This window comes from Rhopalosiphum padi, chromosome 3 (genome assembly GCF_020882245.1).
Source record: "Rhopalosiphum padi isolate XX-2018 chromosome 3, ASM2088224v1, whole genome shotgun sequence".
NCBI classification, from domain to species: domain Eukaryota; kingdom Metazoa; phylum Arthropoda; class Insecta; order Hemiptera; family Aphididae; genus Rhopalosiphum; species Rhopalosiphum padi.
The window spans coordinates 6454772-6475929 of NC_083599.1; the positions used below are offsets into that span (position 1 = coordinate 6454772).

General features: G+C 25.9%; 2 protein-coding genes across 3 annotated transcripts; one reads left to right on the forward strand and one right to left on the reverse strand.

Annotated features, from left to right (window-relative positions):
• Window positions 1-9773: 9773 nt before the first annotated feature.
• Window positions 9774-13123, reverse strand: LOC132927692 (52 kDa repressor of the inhibitor of the protein kinase-like). 2 transcript variants are annotated; one of them, XM_060992282.1, is made up of 3 exons: window positions 12668-13123; window positions 12501-12577; window positions 9774-11935 (listed from the first exon to the last, which is right to left on the reverse strand). In XM_060992282.1, exon 3 carries the CDS (start codon window positions 11722-11724, stop codon window positions 9901-9903), a length of 1824 nt encoding a protein of 607 aa, XP_060848265.1. In that variant the 5' UTR covers window positions 11725-11935; window positions 12501-12577; window positions 12668-13123; the 3' UTR covers window positions 9774-9900. The 2 variants fall into 2 exon arrangements, with proteins under 2 accessions (XP_060848265.1, XP_060848264.1); XM_060992281.1 differs by having other exon boundaries at window positions 12501-13123.
• A 1425-nt stretch (window positions 13124-14548) lies between these two features.
• Window positions 14549-17845, forward strand: LOC132924752 (uncharacterized). Its single transcript, XM_060989199.1, has 5 exons — window positions 14549-14597; window positions 16107-16198; window positions 16306-16461; window positions 16587-16688; window positions 17591-17845. Exons 1-5 carry the CDS (start codon window positions 14549-14551, stop codon window positions 17843-17845), a joined length of 654 nt encoding a protein of 217 aa, XP_060845182.1.
• Window positions 17846-21158: the final 3313 nt, after the last annotated feature.

Genomic DNA, 21158 nt, shown 5'->3' on the forward strand with positions numbered 1-21158 from the left:
GTTATACTTGTGGACGGCTGGGATAACGTTACGCGCCAGAACTCTCCCATGGTTTTTTAATAATTACTCGTAAAAAAGGGTCATGCAAATTCCAAAAATAGTTGTGTAAATCCATGATAATTAGTGAACTATATTTTTTAGAAATAAGTTCATTGAGCTACACATAAATCAAACAATGTTTTTTGTAAAGTTTGTGCAAGATTTTCAAAAATCAGCGGAATTGGTCGTCAGAATTTGGGTATATTCGTGTTAACATCTCATTTCTGGAAATTGTATAAATAATGTATTTATGTATTTATTTATTCAATAGATTAATAATATAACTTATTAATTTATCTATTCTATTATACTATCAATACTTTAATTAAAATGTTATACTTATAATATAAATTTGACAAATAATAAGTAGTAAAATAGTTATATAGTAAAAGTAAAACCAAAATATTTAATTGTTAAACCTTGACTATAGAAACATTTAGAAACTATATAATATAGTATACACTATATACTGATAATTTTAGATTAATATCGATTTCTCAAACTAAAGTAAGTATGTATACCAAATTATACTAAAAATTAAAATGCGTGAGCTCATTCTCGCTGCTCAAAATTATTATTTTCATAAAAATGATAAATTATTTTATTTTTTTAGCAAGTAACAACTTATGTATTTATAATAGTGTTAATATATTTAAATATTATAATCTAAGTTTGGAAAAATTATCCAAAGACATACAAAATACATCGGTGCTGATGATTTTATAGATAAATAATAAAAAAAAAATGTATAAACAATTTGAAAGCGTTTAATGTACTGCCATATACAGGCGCACGATTACGCGTGTAACGTAAGTATACGAATGGATAGATTGCCATAAAACATTTAGATTGTCGAAAAAATGTCCGCTCTTTAATCATTTAAACATCGCCATATTAAAACAGTATTTAGTTCGCTTCGCGTAACGCGTAGGCACGCGCGCATCGATAACGTACACTATAATTGGCTTAATTAATGGATTGTTATGTAAACTTTCGTCTCGTCATTAATTATGTCAATCCAACCATTATATTATTATAGTTGTATTGTACATAATTTACGCACATCAGCTATGTAATTATATTAGTATATTATGTAACAGTCATTATATATTATACTGTCCATCACTATAATAAGTACACTATACAGAGTGTTTCACCGTGCACGGTGCTCACCCCCTAATTTTTCTTGTCAATAATGCAGTCATTCAAAATAAAAAATTTGGAATTATTAAATATAGAGATTTTTGACACTGCTTAAGTACGAGTAGTGTCCTGCGGAGATATAAACGTTTGTTTCACAAATGAGAACTCCATTTTTACTGCAAGTGTAAATTATTTAGTAGATTGTTTTTTGAAAACTTTGACGTATCAAAACCAAAATTCAAAGTCTAATTTTTGTGTTATTTAACTTGGTGCACTAAGGATAATAGCAGGTCCGCGATAATATGGGTTTAGATTATACGAGGGCTAAGTAATTAATATTAATATTAGTCCATCAAAACATATTATTTGTTAAAATAATTCAAGTTTAATAACTAATAAGTAGTATATACCTATAGACACCTAGTATATTAGTATATAATATAATATAATACTATGTATTTTATATTTTTGTAAAATCATTTTTAAGGATTATTATCTTTGGTATAAACATTGTAATAACTGAGAACTACTTATTTGCATTTTGAATTAGGTACTTATATCAAAATGTTCACAAAAATTAATAAATAATAATATACCAAATAATTTACAATAAAAAAAGAAGGAGGGAGCAGGTTCATTTAAAAATATAAATACAGAACACTTCTTGAGTATAGTACGACAAATCTCAAAAAATTAGAAATACTCGTATAGTCTTTAAGTATAGATATATCAACAAATTTGAAAAACCAGGATTTTATTGAATTCATTATAATATAGGAAAACTAAAGAAGTAAACATGCTCGGTGAATCATTCTGTATAGAACATCGGTATAAGAATCGATTATTTTTTTAGTAGAGCGCTGCTGACTTGTACGGAATTAGTTTTCCCGACACTAAAACCTTCGAATCTGCTCATCCGTTCAGTAATAGGATGCTATTTATTGTTTTATACGAAAAAGTAGAACTTATAAATATATACGAGTATATACGTATCATTGTTATTGTTATTATTATTACGACGGATAACTTCGGGTCATAGTTTCAGTTAAACATTTATTTCGTTACATAATTATGCGTTAATCCACGGAAAGTTCCATTTCCGCTTATTTTTTTTATGTTTGTTTGTATTTGTTTAGTATTTTTACATTCAACTCCAATCCATATCATATGGCTAGGCGTTTGTTTTGGATTTTACATTGCCTCTGTTTTCTCAGACAATTCAACGTCGGGCTATCATAATACATTTTTATGCAGGGGAATTTGAACAGGGTGGGCAAGATCACTGTCATATTAAAATTTTAAACATTGAATTTTATTTTTAATATCAATATTAATGATATTAATCAAGTGTCGTAATCGTAATATTATTTTATTAAATTATTACAAATTTACAATATTTGAGTATAAAAGTATAAAATGTTAGTTATCTATAGTGTAAGTATTCTGTATTTCTGTATGATATTGTATTATTTAAACATTTTTGTATCTATTTTATAATACTATGATAAATGTACCTACGAACAAATAAAGCTTATTGAAAAAAAAAATATTATTAAAATATTTTATAATTTTATATTTCATGTCATTTTTATTCAGATAAGTTTCAAGACTGTATGCAAAATGAATTAATTGTTTACGTCTTATCGATTGGAGAAGTCTACAGTATATACAAGCATGTCTCAAAAGTTTTGAATCGCTCTTAGTATATTAATGTGAAATCAATTTATTTAAATGCGGGTTTTTATTAAAATATCTCTAGGAGTTACATCAATGAAATAACTCAATACTACGCTGTTAAATCAAATTCTAACTAATATTCACATAATCTATATGATAAAAAAATAGATACATTGGACATTTAAAAAAACGAAAATGAATAAAAATATTTTTTTGAAATTTTTGTACTTTTAGAAAATAAAATTGAAATTTATGCCATTTAATTAAGTATAATTTTAAGTACAATTTAGGTATAATTAGATAATTAGACTATTATCACTATAAAAAAATATTTAAATATATTGATTTGTCATGAAGATACAAAGGATATACATGCATTTTGTACTGTGTATACTATACCTATAGCTTTATCACTTGAAGATCTATGGAAATTGGACAAATTCATTTTACCGTTTAAATGTCTACAACAGGCTCGTATGTCTTAAAAAATCCGAGGCTATGGGTTTTGTAGTGATGCTGACCTACTTAAAGTCGTTTAATGGCCTTCCACACTTTACACAATTTTACTTTTATCTTCACCGAATGTTTTGCATTTTCGTTTTCTTGAGGATTTTGCAGCATTTTATCTTCTCAATTCGTCTGTCTTCGTATGTAAACAACTGTGTCTGGAATGCTGCCATATGCAACGTTTTTCTCCAGCAAAACATTCCTATAATATACCATGGCTGATGTTGATATATGTGTAAGTATGTAAAACCGCCGTGTATACGTCGGAAAGACTTGATTGTGCTTTAAATGCGTTTTTTATCCACTTTTAAATCGGGAATTTTTTGTGTTATTTTCATTTCTGAAACGTAAAACAGAGATGAAAACGTATGGTTATAATAATATTATTACACCTAGTAAATATACGTCAAAGTGAAAGGTAGTGTCTACAAAAATTAAAATGGGTTTTTTATTTTTGATCTTTTTCACTTGTTAACAAAACTATTTAATAATCATTTTATGATCATTATTTGATGAGTGATTTATCTAAAAAATCGTTCTGGATAATTTTATTTTTGCTTAAAATACATTATGTAACAACTTTTGGTAAAATAAAATAGATATATACTGAGTTTGTAACAATAACAATAAAAAAGGCAGCATCCACCACATTTAATCAAAGTTGTGAATAAAGTCATTAAAATTTGTATTGAATGGTTAAATGTTAAACTATAATATTAATATTTAATTATAAATATGTAGATACTGCTTACACAGGTTACTCTTGGGTTACTATACAAATATGTAGTAGGACGAAAGATGACCTCTACGTGGGACCCCAAAGGTTACATCGGTGTTTTGAGAAATTGAATTACCTATTTTAACTAGTAAAAATCAATACTAAACATGACTCGACTGAATTTCGTATCTATAAGTAACCAAGAATTTACTAATGGAAATGCAATAAATATGTTAAATTATTTTATCGAGAATTCAAAACCAGAACATACGATGATCAATATTATGTTTATGATTAGATTAAAAAATATGAAATTTACATTTACGCACATTGTTGTGATAGATCTATGACATTGAACATTTTTACAGTCTTAGATCATGTATTTGAATTTTATTTTACATATGAGAAACACATTTACATAATATGTGGTATACAAAATCCGTGGCATGTACTATTATTGATTAGAGTTTGAGCATAGTAGGTAAAGTAATTGATTCACCGTTATTAGTTTTATATTTTACATTTTTACTGAAGTGTGTTCACCCCAGTGGTATACGTCTACTTACACTATATTCGTCTCAACAGTTAAATTATTTATTAAAATAAAAAGAAGACATAACATTTATTTTTCTATGAAATATTTTACCTCGTCGTAATAATGCACATTTTGAACGCGAGTATAGTGTTTTCTATTAAGAGGTATTATTGTGTGCATTGTTTTTTGTTCTCGAATTTTGAACAAGTTACTGAAGGTGTTCATGCAGAAATCGAGTCGCATTGTCCGGAAATACATTTGGAAGGATAACATTCGAAATACATTTTCTGGAAAACAACATTTCTCAAACATCATCTACCTATAATATTTGCTTTGTTAAAATCTATTGATTTATTATTCTGAAATAAAATTTGTCACCTAAATACCTAATCTATATTATTAGTTTACCAGACATGTTATAATATTATTTTTCGTATGACATATTATACGTGCTCTGGTTCTTTCACCTGTAAGTGTTAAACACTTATAACTAGGGGGTAGGGGGTATGGAAGTTGTATGAGCTAAAACACAGAAAATATTAAATTACCACGTACATTATTTTTTAATTCCAGAAACAAATGTATAAAAGTAGATTTAATTTTAGCAGTCTGGTATTAGTAAATAAATAAAAAAGAAAAGTCCAATGTGTGGAAAACTAGATGTCGCTAGTCAATTTTAATTATTGAATTGAAATAATATTTTTGAAATTTAAGTAGTATTAATAAAAATATATTTTCAATATTAATGAAGTTGAATACTAAAATATAATATTATAAGTCACACAATAAGAATACCACTTAAAAAAAACCATAAAACATGAACTTTTTGAGAAAAAAAATAGACAAAATGTTTAAAATATACTTTTTAAAATTTTTGATTTTTAATTGTAATTATTGTAATTGTCATTGTAGATAATGGATTCATAGTTTAGTATGCTTTAAAATAAGAGCATATTATAGAAAGATATGAAAATCCTATAACTTTATAAGCTCTAAATGAGTAACATTCTGTATTCTTAGCAAAAAAATAATTTTATAAATGTATTTTTGGTTTTAGTTTCGAATATTTTTTAGATGTTAGTTGAATAATAAAACACCAATCATTATATTTTATAATTTGTGAATATGAACTACCTACACAATAATTTTGCTTTTAATATGAAGTAGAATTAAGTATAGTAAGTATTAAGTTATGTCAGATATTTTTAAAAGGTTTAATTTAAAAAAAATATACGTTTCAAATATATTCGGCATCTTGTTAACACGTCAAAAAAAAAACTATTTATAATAAACTCGCATATTCAAGGTATGAGTGGACTAAGGAGTAAGGAATTGTATAATAGATCCGGTATGTTCATTATACAATGTCATTATGTATCTATATATTCTATACTATACATTCCAAAATATCAATTATTAAGGCACGGAAGTTGTAGGAGTTGTATATTTTTCTGTAGTATGCTCACGGTTTATATAAAACCAAAATAGAAATTCATTTTATACAATGAAGACCTTGGATACATTTTAATTCTTTAATTTTAGGAAAAAGTGTAAATTTTTCATTTTTTATGCATAAGTGTATATTAAATATTTTCTAAACAAATAATTGGTGTTTTTATTTAATAAATTACGTATTTTAGAAAAAATTTCATAATTATAAAATAATTATTTCATTAATACCTAAGCATTTAGGTAGCAGGTATATCTACCAAAAATATTTTTCAGTTCAATAATTAACATCACGCACTAACAATCTACAGATTTCCAAATGTCAAATTTTCTTTATAATCTCTTATGTATTAAATAAATAAATTCTTAATACGAGTAGTATAGTAACGTATTATTATAAAAATGTTAATAAATAAATAATTAATATTTTCATAAATTTATTTCTGCAATTTCGAAAAAAATGTTTTTTTTTTTAAATATTATTTAATATTTTTGTTTTGGTATATATTAGAGTATTTGTGCATATTTTGTTTACTTTAGCCTATACAAATTCCAAGTCCTTGTTATACCATTCTATTTCAAACTTGCGAGTTAAAATTTAATTTCTGATAAGAAATTATAATATTAATTAATATAATATCCGATTAAATATCATAGTCGATCAAAAAATAAACAACACTGAAGTTACCTAAGTAAGTAGTGATTCGCTTTATTCGTAGGTATTAGCTATTCTGTTGTTTCGTGGCGAGGAGATAAGAAAAAAATAGGTCAATCCTATCTCAAGGGTTTACCAAAGAATAATAAAGAATGAAAACGTCAAAACCGAAAACACACATGTTCGATTGACTGTATGTAAATTGACGGTGTATATATAATATATATACTCAAAAAATACTTCGTTACTTTAATTCTCGCCGATTGTGGTCTGTATAATTTGGCCATCCCGTAAATAGCTTCTCAGAAAAACGATGTTTTTTTATTAGATTTAATTCGTAGTGCAAGCATTTTTAATCTAAAAATGAATATAATTGGCTACTTGAGTTTGAGACTATTGTCGATTTCGTCAGTTTAATTAAAAAATATTACTTATGTAAATGTTATAGCACATTAGGATGAAGTAAAATGTGTGATATATCTCTATCATGGCTATGTGCGAGTTGATTCCCGAGTACCTGTTTACCTACATCGATACTGTTAAGTTGATTCCCGGGTCATTATATATTTTTTTCGGTGAAGCCCAAAAGCGCAAATCGTTTATTTTTTTTCGATAGACCAAAAGCGAAAATTCTTTTTGCGCTTTTGTACATTAGTAGTGGGATAAAAGCGCAAAAATAAATTGTATTGCATGATACAATGTTGTACCCGTTACACTATAAGTTTTATTTTAAAATGATTAATTAATAAATTAAATTCTTAATTTTAATTAAATATATAATATTTTTATAATTCAAAAATAAATCGAAAGTTATCGAGTTTAATTGAAGTTTAGTATTATCATATTGTATTTGATCGTAACAAATTACGATGACAGTTGTTAATCATCCGACATTTTGACGGAAAACGAAAATATATTTGATAATCACAATATTGTAAAATATCAGGATATTCAGCGTGAATATTTCGTAATAATTGTTAACGAAAGACGACTGAATTTATTTCTGAGCGACTAAATAAAATTATTTATCGTGAACTGATGGCAGTTGAAAATACAGACTTATTACACGATGATAATATGTCTGGTATAAAAAAATCTATGTATGGAGAACGTTGGATAATAATTCCTGCAGCACCTATTTCATTAAAGTAACTCATCTAACAATTAAAAATCAATAGTTTAACTACACATCGCAACGTAACATTTTGCCATGTAGATGAAGAGTCGAAAGTTATAGGTATTATTTTATGCGATGGTACATTTTATGTTTGTCTCATTAATTTTGAGCAACTGTATACGATTTATGTTATACATAAATCAATGTATGTTCAAGTAATGTATTGTCAGTTAAAATTAACATTTTTTATTCATTTTATAATCACTAACTTCTTAATATTAATAACTATATGATTTTAATAAAATACACTTTATTTTTGTAAAATTAATTTGTGCTTATAACTGGTTAAAAAGGTTTTTTTTTGCGCTTTTGGGTTGAATTTTAGTCATATTTTGCGCTTATAAGCTACAGTAATTTTTTTCAATAATTAGACAAATATGCAGCCTATTAGTGTAACCCAAGAGACACCACGAAGAGGTTGGCTGACAAGTTTTTCAAAAATGTTGTTCTTTTTAGTTTTTTCATATTTTGAAAATCATTCTATTTTTATTTATTTATTGTATTATTATATTATAATTTATTAAAAAAATTATTTCTAAGAAAATTTGTAGTTAGGTAAAAAATTATTAGTAAAAAAATGCAAGCGCGCGGCGTTCTGTGTGGCGGTCGAACTTTTTACGGTCGTGCAGTCTATTGATATACAACAATTATAGGGAATCAACTCGTACATACCTTTTAATGACCCGGGAATAAACAAATATATAAAATAGATCTCTGGAATCAACTCACTTATTGCATCTATTATTGTGGGCCTTTTATATTTTATTAATTTTAAAAGTTGATGATAACATAATAATAATATATCTTTATTGTTATTGTAATATTTACAGATATAAGCATAAATAAAATCTAAGTACGAACTTAACATCTCCTCAAAAGCTTATGAGGTGTGTCTGAGTAGAAAGCATCTAATAAGGACAAATAAAATAATTATTTACACTATAAAAAGATATATGATTCTTAAAGAATTATTAAATGTATACCAATCTAAAATCGTTAAATTTACTTATTTTTATATTTTTGAATCCCGTTTTTATCTGAATTGTGAATTTGTGGAGAATATACCAAAATATATTTTAGTTTAAGTTTTATGCACCAATAAAAGGATTCTTGGTTTAGTTTAAATAATTTGTAATATCTAATAATATCGATATTGAGAGAAATATTCGATATTCGATATCATCTAAAAATGTTTATATACATAAAAAATCAGTTTTATTAGATATTGCGTTCAATGCTTAATATATTTAAATGTTTATTTTACGAACGTGAAATGATATATCTAAAGAAAATATATTTCGAGTTAATTAAAACGAATCTAGAGATTCAAAGCGTAGTTTTGACCAAGATTATGTAATAAATTAAATCAAAAATAAATTCAACTTTCATTAAATATTATAAGGAATATAATATGAAATATGACATTTTTTTGACACGCATAAAAGTTTTAAATACTTGTAAGTCATAAGTTATAATTAATTAACTACTCGATTTGTATATTTAATTACAACCTCTAATTATTAGAATCTAAAATTTTTATTGATTTAATAAATTAGGTATATTACTTTTTTTTCTGTATTGTTAATTTGTTGTTACAGCAAATATAATCTCATGTCACAACAGTCCAATTGAAATATTTTCAGTTTGATATTTGTGAGTCAGATAATATTATGTATGTTGGCATGCATTTGCTATCGATATTGTGTATCGAGAAATTTGAGTCCTTCAGGTTTTGGAAAAATTACCAATGATTTATTATAAAAAGCATAAAAAAATATTGACAGTTTGACGTGCAGTCAGTGGCGCAACTAGAAAAAAATTTTGGGGGGGGTTGCATTAGTACAATATAATATATACATAAGATAAAATCCTGTATGGTTAATTATATAATTTATTACATAAATAATGTTAATATATTATTTATAAATCATCATACATAACAAGAAATAAAATAATAAAGTCATAAGTATAGAAATAGTCATATTATGAATAAAAAACACTTATAAATTAAGATTGAGTCTCCGTTTTGAAGTTTTAGCCATTTCATCAATAATCATTGATGGATCAACATTAATATCTTGGTGTATATTGAGGACTGCCAATCCATTTAGTCTCATTTGACCAGTAGTATTTCTGAGATAATTTTTAAGTCGACGCAAGGATGAAAAAGACCTCTCTCCAGTAGCTGTTGTGACTGGCAGTGTAATTAATATTTGCAATAACTTTGAGATTAAAGGAAAAAAATCAGGATTACAATGGAAAAATAGTTCTGTTATTGTTGACGACAAATTTGGTGATTTGAATGCACAACTGTTATACCACAGTTTAAGTTCACCATAACCCATTTCTAAGCTAGTCAAATTGATGCTGTCACTTAATATATCAGTATAAAAATTGAACAGAATTTTGAAGTCCTCAAATGTTTCTTCAGATATTTGTTTGCTGGTCTTAGGTAATAAGCAGTTGAAATTTTTTAGTTTGGCCCTATGTTCAAGAAATCGTCCGTGTAGTTGTTCAAGAAAATTATCAAGAAATGGGATGAATGTTGAGATTCTATAATATTCTATTGGATTATTATTCATAACATTACTCCTATTTTTTTGTCGACTTGTTGTTCTTGGAACACTAACAGTTATATCAAAACTACTACAGACATCCTCTACTTCTTTAAATATTTTTTCAAACTCAGCATTAGCGTTATCACGGATTTGTTTTATAGTTGATTGAGTCATATCAGCAAATTCTAGAGCAGATTCTAAATCTAAGTTTTCAGTTTGAAGAAATTTGCTCAAAGGAGCACTTATTGAAAATACTTTTACTAATATCAATAAGGCTACTTGAAACCTTAATTGATGGATGGAGGAACTAAGTTGGTTAGCTAAAGCAGAAGTCTCATTATCTTTCCAAGTAGATATTTCATTAAGTGCATCCACAACTGCTGGTTGAAGTTCATGAAACACAAGTACAGCGTCATGTCGCTCAACCCACCTTGTAGGGCAAAACTTTTTTAGTTTTTTCAATTTTGATTCATGTAGTTCATTCTGAATTGATATTTTGAGTACATTTTGTCTTTTAGGATAGCCAAAAAAGTTACATATAGCTTGCATTGTGCCCATACAGTTTCGAATATCAGTTACATTACAACTAAACGAAATAGCCAAGTTTAAACAATGTGCTCCACAGTGGATATATAAAGCCATTGGATATTTATCATTGATATGTTTTTGTGTTCCATTAAATTTCCCGGACATAGCCGCCGCTCCATCATACCCTTGTCCAATTAAGTATTTCAGTTCGAGTCCCATGATCTCAAGATTTTGAAGTATAGTTTGTGCTAATGCTTTGCCACTTACATCAGTAACTTCCACAAATTGTAAAAAATCTTCTCTAATTTTTTTTTGTTCTAAATTAACATAACGCACACAAATGGTGAGCTGTTCTTTATTGGAGATGTCACTGGTCTCATCAGCCAATACAGAAAACCCTTTGGCTTTGTTTACAGCACATACAAGATTTTGTAAAATAAGATTATTACAAGCAGAAAGTATCTCATTTTGTATTTTCCAGCTCAGATATGTTGCATTTTTTGCGCAAGAAGTTAAATGACTCTTTAAATATTCATCTCCAGCATCTATTCGAAACCGAAGTAACTGTCTAAAATTTCCATCGTTACATTCAGGCTCATTAATATTCTCATTAGCATTTAATAACATTTCGCTGTCCCTATGGCCTCTTAAGGCTATACCTTGCCTTCCACAAAATATAACTGTTTTTACTATTGGAATAACCTTTAACCGGTTTGCTTCAATTTCTTTTTTAAGCATAGTGTTAATTTGAATATTTATTGAATCAACATTTTTCGATTTGACTGCCAAAAAATGATCATAACGATATTGACATGTTTTATGATAATTACTTTCTGAATGAAGTTTGAAGTATCCTTTATCACCTAACGCCTTCTTCCAGTTGTCAAATTTTTCTAATACTAATTTTCCTAGATTCTGATGTCCTCCTTTACCTACACCATCATTTGGACTGAAAAATACACAAGTTTTACAGTACACACCATTTTGCTCAAATGAATAATGAAGCCATTTAAATTGAAAAAACCATGCAATTTGACATTTCAGATTTCTTTTTCCAGTTTTAGGAAAAATATAGTCTGGAGTGGGATGCTTAAGCTTTGCCAATGCTGTAATTTTTTCATCTTCAGACAACTAAAATAAAAAGCACCAAAAGCTTAATAAGTACTAATAAGCAATAAACAAAAAACTCATTATTATACTATACACACTTTCTTTCCAACATAAAATGATATGTCATTTTCTATATTTTTTTCAACTGCATTAACAACATCACAAGTGCTTGGCTAGTTTGAAGCAAAGCAATAAATAATAATTAGCAAATATTAGGGTACTTTAAAATTCAAGCAATCATAATTAAAAAAAAAAATGTAATATATTTATCATCTACTTTGAAAAATATTATTGGCTGCATGCCTACATGCTGGACTGTTCATAATTATTTTAAAGTCATAAGCAGATAAGACTATAAGAGAAATTATACATTAAATTTTTTTTTAAATTTAAACATTACTTACCATCATTGAAACAGAACTATTTTCTACTACACACTCATCTTCTTTGAATGGTGATGTAACACTATTACTGGTAGTTTCTTTGATGATTTTTGGAGTTTTTGTAAAGAAAAAATCATTTATTTTTCGTTTTGCCATTTGTATAAATTATTATGATTGTGATAATTTACCTTTAACTAAACAATGAACAATGGATATAAAATAGTTTTAATTTTCGTACTGACTACACGGTGTACTCAGTTTTAATCGAGATTCGAGATCATAATATTGTTATCAAATTCGATTTTATCTGACGTGATGAATGGTATATTACATAGAGTATCATAAAGGCACCGCGCCGTATCGATAAATATTGACGCTACCAATGCCTCATTTTATAGTGTGACCATTTTCAGTGAAACAAATTATGTATAACATTGACCGTACCCCGTCACCAACCGGCCGGGTCCGGCGCATAGAGTAATATCACAGAACAATGGTAATATAGAGCAATATTGTTGATGAGCACTAGCGGATTAATTGTCGTAGACTGCCTCTTTTATTTTACTCCTTTTTATGTGTTTTTAACTACGGCGGCTAAAAAACATAACACTAAGCCTCGGAAAAATTTCGGGCGGGGTCATAACCCCTTAACCCCCCCCCTAGTTGCGCCACTGCGTGCAGTATCATAATAATATGATACGAAACAATCAAACCTGTAAAACAACGACGGTAAATTTTTCTATTGCTGTCATTATAAAGTGTCTAAGATAGACAAAAGATTTTTAAAAATTGTAAATATATTCAGTAAACTATTGCACCTACCTTCAATACTGTATTATATGTTTAAAACTGATGTCTGATAACAATAAAAACAGTCGATCAATGTCAAACTTTACGTCTATCCTCTTCACCACAAAAGTACAAAAAAGTTATTTGTTTATAGGAATAAAAACTCAGTTTGCAAAATTGTCTACCTGGTTTACATTTACTTTCTATACCCCATCAATTGATTTTTATACATCATTGTCATATAATATGTCATTTCTTTTCGCTTGATCTTTTACAATTCAATATTGCAAACCTTCCAATGATAAAAACATATTCATATTTAAACATTATTAAAAGTAATTATCATCAAAATAAATAAAAACAATTAAATTAGGAGTAATAATAGTATAATACGTAATTTAACGAAAATGGATATTGTACATTATATTATTATGATATGAATGTTAAATAATGATGTAATAAAGTAAAATTTCAATAGAAATAGTTAAAAATATATTTATAAATACAACAATAATGCTACATTTTTTAATATCGAATACAATATCTAAACAATTTAACACTGTATAATTTGAGTTTTCAGAGCCATTCTTTTAATGTTACCAGGCTGATTGAGTTCATATTTTCGACATCATTGACAAATTTTATTTTATTCTATGCATATTTCATGGAAAATTTTATTATATTTTCTTGTTGCTAAGCATTCCCATTTTTTCATTTCATCTGGCCGTCAAGTCGATAAACACTCTAATACCATAGTTTGTTTTGCAATCTTGATGTAGCGATGATTGTCTATGTTATATTTCGTTTTACATTGAGTTATTATTTATTTATATTTATAAACTGGAAAATCTAAATAAGAAAGGATTTACTGTGATAAAAATTAACTATATATTGTTACGATAGATTATGACCCGTATGTCGAACATATTTTATTTTTCCACAATTTATTAATATCATTGTTCAATATTGTAGATGAAATATCATTATCCGAAATGATGAAAACAATACAAAGTTTGTATGTAGAAACACAAAAAGTTTCTAAAATTATTAAAAAAAAAAATCAAGAATGTACTGAAATGAAAGTCAGTCTCAATAGGCTAAATACACAAATAGAAAAACAAAGTTGAACCATAATGAAAATAATTTTTCAGCTAAAACTAAAATCTTATATTTTTTTAGTTTTGTTTAAAAAAAAGTTAACAAATGAAATAAATAATATTGATAAAACTAAAAAAGAATACGAAGATGAACTAAAAGAAACTCTATACAACAATAAAGTAATGACGTCAAAGATTAATTATCAATTTGAAGAAATACAAAGATTATTGGGTGAGTTAAAGTTTGAAATAAATAATAGATTGATATTATAGAAGCAGCAAAGTAATTTGATTATTTATGCAATGATTGAATTTTAAATGCAATAACTATATTTTAGATTATTTTTTTTTTAATTTTTTTTTTTTTTTTGTATACGTAAATACTTTGATTTAATTTAATTTAATTGGAATAAGTAATCGGTATAATTAAAATGCAAATAGTAAATTTATAAAAATAGCCTATTACACAAACATAATTATTGTTCAATGCGCTTTTCAAAATAATTTACGATGATTAACTGTGGAGACTAGGATTTTTAACCAAAAAATATTAAATATGATAGCCAACTTGTGAAAACTAAGCATGATAGAAATTAATATAGAAAAAAAATATTTTGATAACAACAATATTGTTGTATTTAAAAAAATTTGGGATTTTTCAGATGAAATTAAAAATATGTATACGATTTTTTTTTATATGCGTTTAAAGTTTAAATTGTTAAGAAATTATTATAAAAATTATGATAATATAATTTAGTTAAAACTAATCGTTTTTAATTTTTAATACCGAAATGAATATTTAATAAAAGATTCTTCACAAGTTTTATGCTGGAAAATATCTATAGAATTAATAGAAGTTAATACAGTTATAAATTTTATTTTTGTTTAGTTTTTCTTTTAACTATTGAAAAATCTTTAAAATTTAATACTATATTCCTAATAAATTTTTATTATAGCAATTGAAAAATATTTCGATGTTTAATTTTTATAGTTGAGACACAATTCATTCATATTGAAACCAAAAACTCTAACAATATATAAGCATATTTTTTTTTAAATATTCGATGTTGGAGTGTATGCAAAATTATATATTTAAACGAAGATTATCAATGTTATAGTTATTTTGTTATAATTCAAAAATATTAATCGCAAGGACTTAAAACTTTTGTGTATATTATAAATTTTGCTATCTACAGTGAAATTTTCAAAATATGTATATATAAGTTATAAGTTATTACATATTTATACAATGAACCTAATTGCATTGTTTAGGGTAAGTGTGGTATTGATTCAAAAGTTAATAATAAAAATATAATATATTAAGTACTTATATTATATTATTAATATAATATATAATATAAATTCAATGTTTTTTAGAAAATATTAAATCAACTTACTGTAATTTTACTAGACAAACTAAATACTTTAATAGCTATATCAAACAAATACCATGAAATAAACTAAATAAGATAATATGCTGAAAAATTGTTTCCGTTCATAATTATTTTTCGTATACAATGATATAAAATTGAATTTAAATTTAACACATCTGTCATCAAAGGAACCCACTTGACACCTACTATACAGCAGAGTGGTATTCATTTGCCTACCTTTTATTTAAATTACTATTTTAGGATGAAATAATTAATACGACGTTATGTTTCATGAAATATTAACTTAAACACTTTGAAGACAAGGGATTTTATACTATACATATTTTACCTTTGATTTTTATTGATAGCTGAAAAAGACGACAAAAGTGAATTCATTGATCAGCAAATGAAATTTACTAATGGAAATTGTACCAACAAAACAGCCACACTATTGTCAAAGGTATATAATAATACAATTAAATGCCACTTATCAGTTGTTATTAAAAATTTAATGTTAATTAAAAAGTGTTATTCGAACAAAATAATAATAAGTTAGGTTAATTGTAGAGATTGGAAAATGAAAACGAAGACAAATATTACAAGTCATTGTGCAAAACTCTGATGATAGAGGACATTTTATCCAATAACATTAATGTTGAAAAAACTGTTAAGTTTACGGAGGATAACATTATTTTGAACGAAAAATATCATAGTTCCAAGAAAGTATATACACACACACACACAAAAAAATAAAATCAGTATTTTTTATCATAATAGCAAATTGTTGACAATTTGTTAATTATTGGGCATGTGAAATCTCAACGCAATTTTTATTTACTGTTGTATAGGATTTGAAATCGATACTTGACAATGTCGAAATTTGTAAATACCATTATGGGTTATATTTCGATGAAACCTACAACGGGGCCGATAAAACTGAAATAGTGAAGGTTGGTTCATTATTGTTAGGTAATTTTAGTGTGCAAAAAATTTAAATGATATGACAAAGATTATCTTAAACTTCAATCGTTCACTCTCACTGTGTAAACGTTTCTTATACATTTACTTATACCATACTACACTGCTATATATTTTCGTAATAACAAGCATAAGTAGTGTTCAATTACAGTAGAAATAGTTTATAATAATGTTGAAGGGACAGGGAAAAATATGATTGTAAATTTGTAACCAATAGTCATAAACTCAAAAGTGAGTCATAACTCATAAAAATTGAAATTTTAAACTAAACAGTATAGTATTTATTTTATTAGATTTGAATCACAATATTTTAACTTTTATCGTGTATGTTATTGAAAACTGACGGGTATTTTCATTATATATAATGAAAATATATATGATTATTATTTATTATGTGCATATTAAAAATAATCAATTATTTTTGTTTATAACAATATATATATTTTTTTTTTTTGATAAAATCTCGTTGAATTTTCTTTTTTCTATTTTCAAATCTGTTTTAAAACTAATATTATGTTTAGTAAAACATCCAAATAATTTGTCATCGATGCTTTAATAGCTTAATATAATACAAATCATTATAATTTAAATCGATGTAACCTTCAAATAGGTTATAAATACATTTAATTTTGAATTTGTTTCTTGAAGATTATTGTACCGTTGATTACCATAGATTAAAAAATAATGTATAATAATAGTTTATTAGATTAAACATAATTTTTGTGGTAAATATCTCCATGAGTTAAGCGTATAGAGACACTTAATGGTGTAAAATTATATTTATGTGAGTTATGACAGTCGGGAAGTTAAGTTGTAATCATCGATATAATATTATTTTTTAATTTATTACAAATTCGCTTTTATTATATTTTAGTTGATAATGTCAACCTTCAATCAATTAATTACTAATGGATATATGTGCTATTGGAAATCAATGACCAAAGTAATAAAAAAAAATGCAGTTCTCTGGACAACGCCGACGCACAAATCAACTGGAATGCACTTTAAATTCAATTTTCCGTTCGAGAACTGTTCCATATCCAATAGTCTTATACGCGTAGACAGAAATAAAAATTTAATTAAAAATAATAATCAGACAGATGGTGGATTTGAGTCCTTACAATACTAAAATAACTGAGACACTTGCAATGAACATTATGTTGCAATATCTGTCGGATATACGCTTAAAACTACCGCCGCATGAGTTAGGTTTAATGTCCATTAATTGTTGTACAATAATTAATAATATTTGATTTTCAATTGTTTTAATTTTTGACATTTAGAATGTTAAGTTACTTTTAATAACAACCATTAAACTAAAAAAAATTACTAAACAATATTGAGCATTACTGATTTTGAATTTATTCATGTTTTATATATCCACGATGTATGATTTGTAAAATTGTATTTATCGTTGAAAGTGAAAGACATAAAATTTTATTTAATCCACCATCAATAATTATTGTCATATTTAGTATTTTATTTTCATTTAATATATTTTATTTATCACAATATTATATTCAGAATTATTACTGTGAATTATTATTATTATTATTATGGATATTGACTAGCGATTTATTAATTTATTAGGTATTCTCTAACTTTTGGGGGATCGGTACGTACTATTTTAGGGGATCTAGGAAACCTAATTAAAAATATTACATCAAAAGATAGTTAATCATAAAAAAATTGTCGATAATATATCCATCATAAATTTCTGATAAATTATCAATAATAAACCAATAATTACAATATCCAGACACTTAATTTCGAATAAAGATTTTTTTTCTTAATAACTGTATTTGTTCCTATATTATTTTTGTGTTTATCATAAGATGATAGCTTAGTATATTTGTTTGACAAATAAATAGACAGAAGCATTAGTGCATTACTATGAAGTTATATCTATACCGGAGAATTGGAATTAATTCGTTGAATTTGGTGTTTTAACCTCTATTCGATGGGAATATAATACTCACAACATTATAATCTGCAGACTTTGTTAATTAAAACTGATTATTTTTTAAACGGTTTATTTGTTGATAATATTTTGATTGAAGTGACTCATTATATAACTCTTTTATTGAGTCAATTGTAACTCTTGATATGATATAGACAATTACAGTTACGTGTCATCGACACATCGTCGACAGCACAAAGTCCAATAAGATGAAATTTTAAAGGCACGCCAACAGTTATTGTTAATATAAATATAATTATATTTAATTAATGGATTAATGGATAAGTAGATTTTTGTAATTATTTCTAAAAAATTTTATTTTATTATGGGAGAGCTATATCTAAGTAAGAAAAAATTAGTGCATATATTATGCACATATGTTACTATGAAATCAGAAAACCAAAATTGTTTTGGGTTAGATATTTTAATCGGGAACCCAACCCTTCTACGAGTGATAAAATCTTGAAAAGTTAATCCCGAATATAGTATTTAACGAAAATTGTTTGGTATGAAGGGACCCATACATGTTGACCCTTGATTGATCGGAATCGGAGCGTGTCCGGCTACTATTTTTCTTAGATTTGTGGCGTTCAAACTAATGGCGATTGGGAGAACCACACTGCTTAACAGAATATAATATATATATATAAATAAACTCACGTGTAAATAATAAAGCGGCCAGTATATCCAAGTGACTAAATCTCCATCATTTGGTTGAAACCACGGATCGAGTCTAAGACATACGTATTATTTCTCTTGTCTGACTTGTCCGAGTGACATATATCGATTTCTCCGACATCTGACGACAGTGGAATGGATTATATATAGTAGATCGCTCAATCTTTCAACGAAACAGTGAGTTTCACATTTTTATTTGGTCACAATCAGGACCATACTGCTTCAGAGTAGAGTGCAATTCCTTAAAACCGACCGTTATACCCTCCATTCATTCTTGGCTGTTCTTAGATAATTATTAAACGCGAAAGAAACTTATTACGATCTTATATACTAGGTATGCGATAAAATAAAACAATACTAATGCGTGTACGAATAAATGTAGGTATTAGAAGTTCTTATCGGAAATTGCAACTTATTAAATCATTGATTCTTGTTCTATAATATATTTGAATATAAATATACCTATTACGAGTAACAATATATTAAATGTAAATATTTATTACTGTTTAAAGTTATAACAAATTAAGAAAATAGTATTGGAAAAGTGAAAATCAAAAACACATTTTCCATCTAACTAATCAGTTTAGATTTTGAGTGAAACGATGCTTGTATTGATTTGGCAATAATGAAGTATTATACGTTTTTATAACCTATTAAAGGCCTATTGAATATCTAATAAAATACAATTTTGATTATTTTTGAAAAAGTTGTTTAGTTTGACGATAAATTGAAATATTTACGTGTACTTAGTCTTACACAAAATCGATATTGTTTTTTTAGTTGTTTGTAATTAAAAATTAATAATTTTAGAGAGTTGATATTTTAATTCTTTTTAAACTTATATTATTATGGAGATTTGAAATTATTAATTTTATTAGGTTTTGAACGGAGCGATGAGTTGTGTTTGTTTGTTAGTTATTTTTGTGTGTTTATATATATAATAAATAGTTGAAAAAATGGTTCGTTTTTTAACTATTAAGGACAAACGGGGATTTTTACACAAATCTAGTTTTCGACAAAATGGATTTCTTGTTTTTGGTGTAACTAAAAATTTTATGATTATGAAAATGTATTAAAAGTTTTAATTTTTTTTAGTTATTTTCTATAATATTTGAGTCAATGTGAAATTTCATACAAAAGTTTTACGAAATTTAGTTTGCCGTAATTCTTAAATCATGTCATTTGAATATGCGACATCTTATGATCATAAAAAAGATATACTAATTGATAATAATTTATCAATAAAAATATAATAAATATTAATACTTAAGTATAACGTCTTGGCATTAATAATTTCATTAAATAACCTATTTGGTATTTACAATTTAGTTTTCATTTTATTCTTGTTATATGTAATAAAAGGAAAAAAGTATTTTTCATAAAAAATTTTTTTTTATAATTTGAAATTTTCTTCTTTTGATTATGCAGAAAAATAGTTATAGTTAAGAAATTATTAAGGTATAAATTTATGTTTTAGACGAAAATAGACAGTGGAAAAAAGTATTATCTTATTATTTAGAGAAAATGGCTATGGCCAAACAAACAAAAAGTTGCAATATTAAAAATATGAAGTATTATTAAATTCTAAGAATTTCTAAATGCAATTATTGCTAAGGCGATGTTTGACCTTATTTACATTATATAAAAACCACAAATGCGGAGAACGATACTGTTTAGAAAATGTTACTCAAAATCTTATATAGAATACCCTGTTCACAACACAAAAGCATTATCATAATTTTTTCTTTTAAATGTTTAATCATATTTCGTAAACATAAATATTATTAGGTAAATAAAATACAAA

What these genes read in the sequence shown, in the direction of transcription:
- LOC132927692 (XM_060992282.1), bottom strand. Translation starts at nt 11,724, where the DNA reads ATGCTTAAAAAAGAAATTGAAGCAAACCGGTTAAAGGTTATTCCAATA.
- LOC132924752 (XM_060989199.1), top strand. Translation starts at nt 14,549, where the DNA reads ATGACGTCAAAGATTAATTATCAATTTGAAGAAATACAAAGATTATTG. An exon ending in AATATCATAGTTCCAAGAAA is followed by an intron (nt 16,462 to 16,586) that starts GTATATACACAC and finishes ACTGTTGTATAG; the next exon opens with GATTTGAAATCGATACTTGA. An exon ending in ATAAAACTGAAATAGTGAAG is followed by an intron (nt 16,689 to 17,590) that starts GTTGGTTCATTA and finishes ATTATATTTTAG; the next exon opens with TTGATAATGTCAACCTTCAA.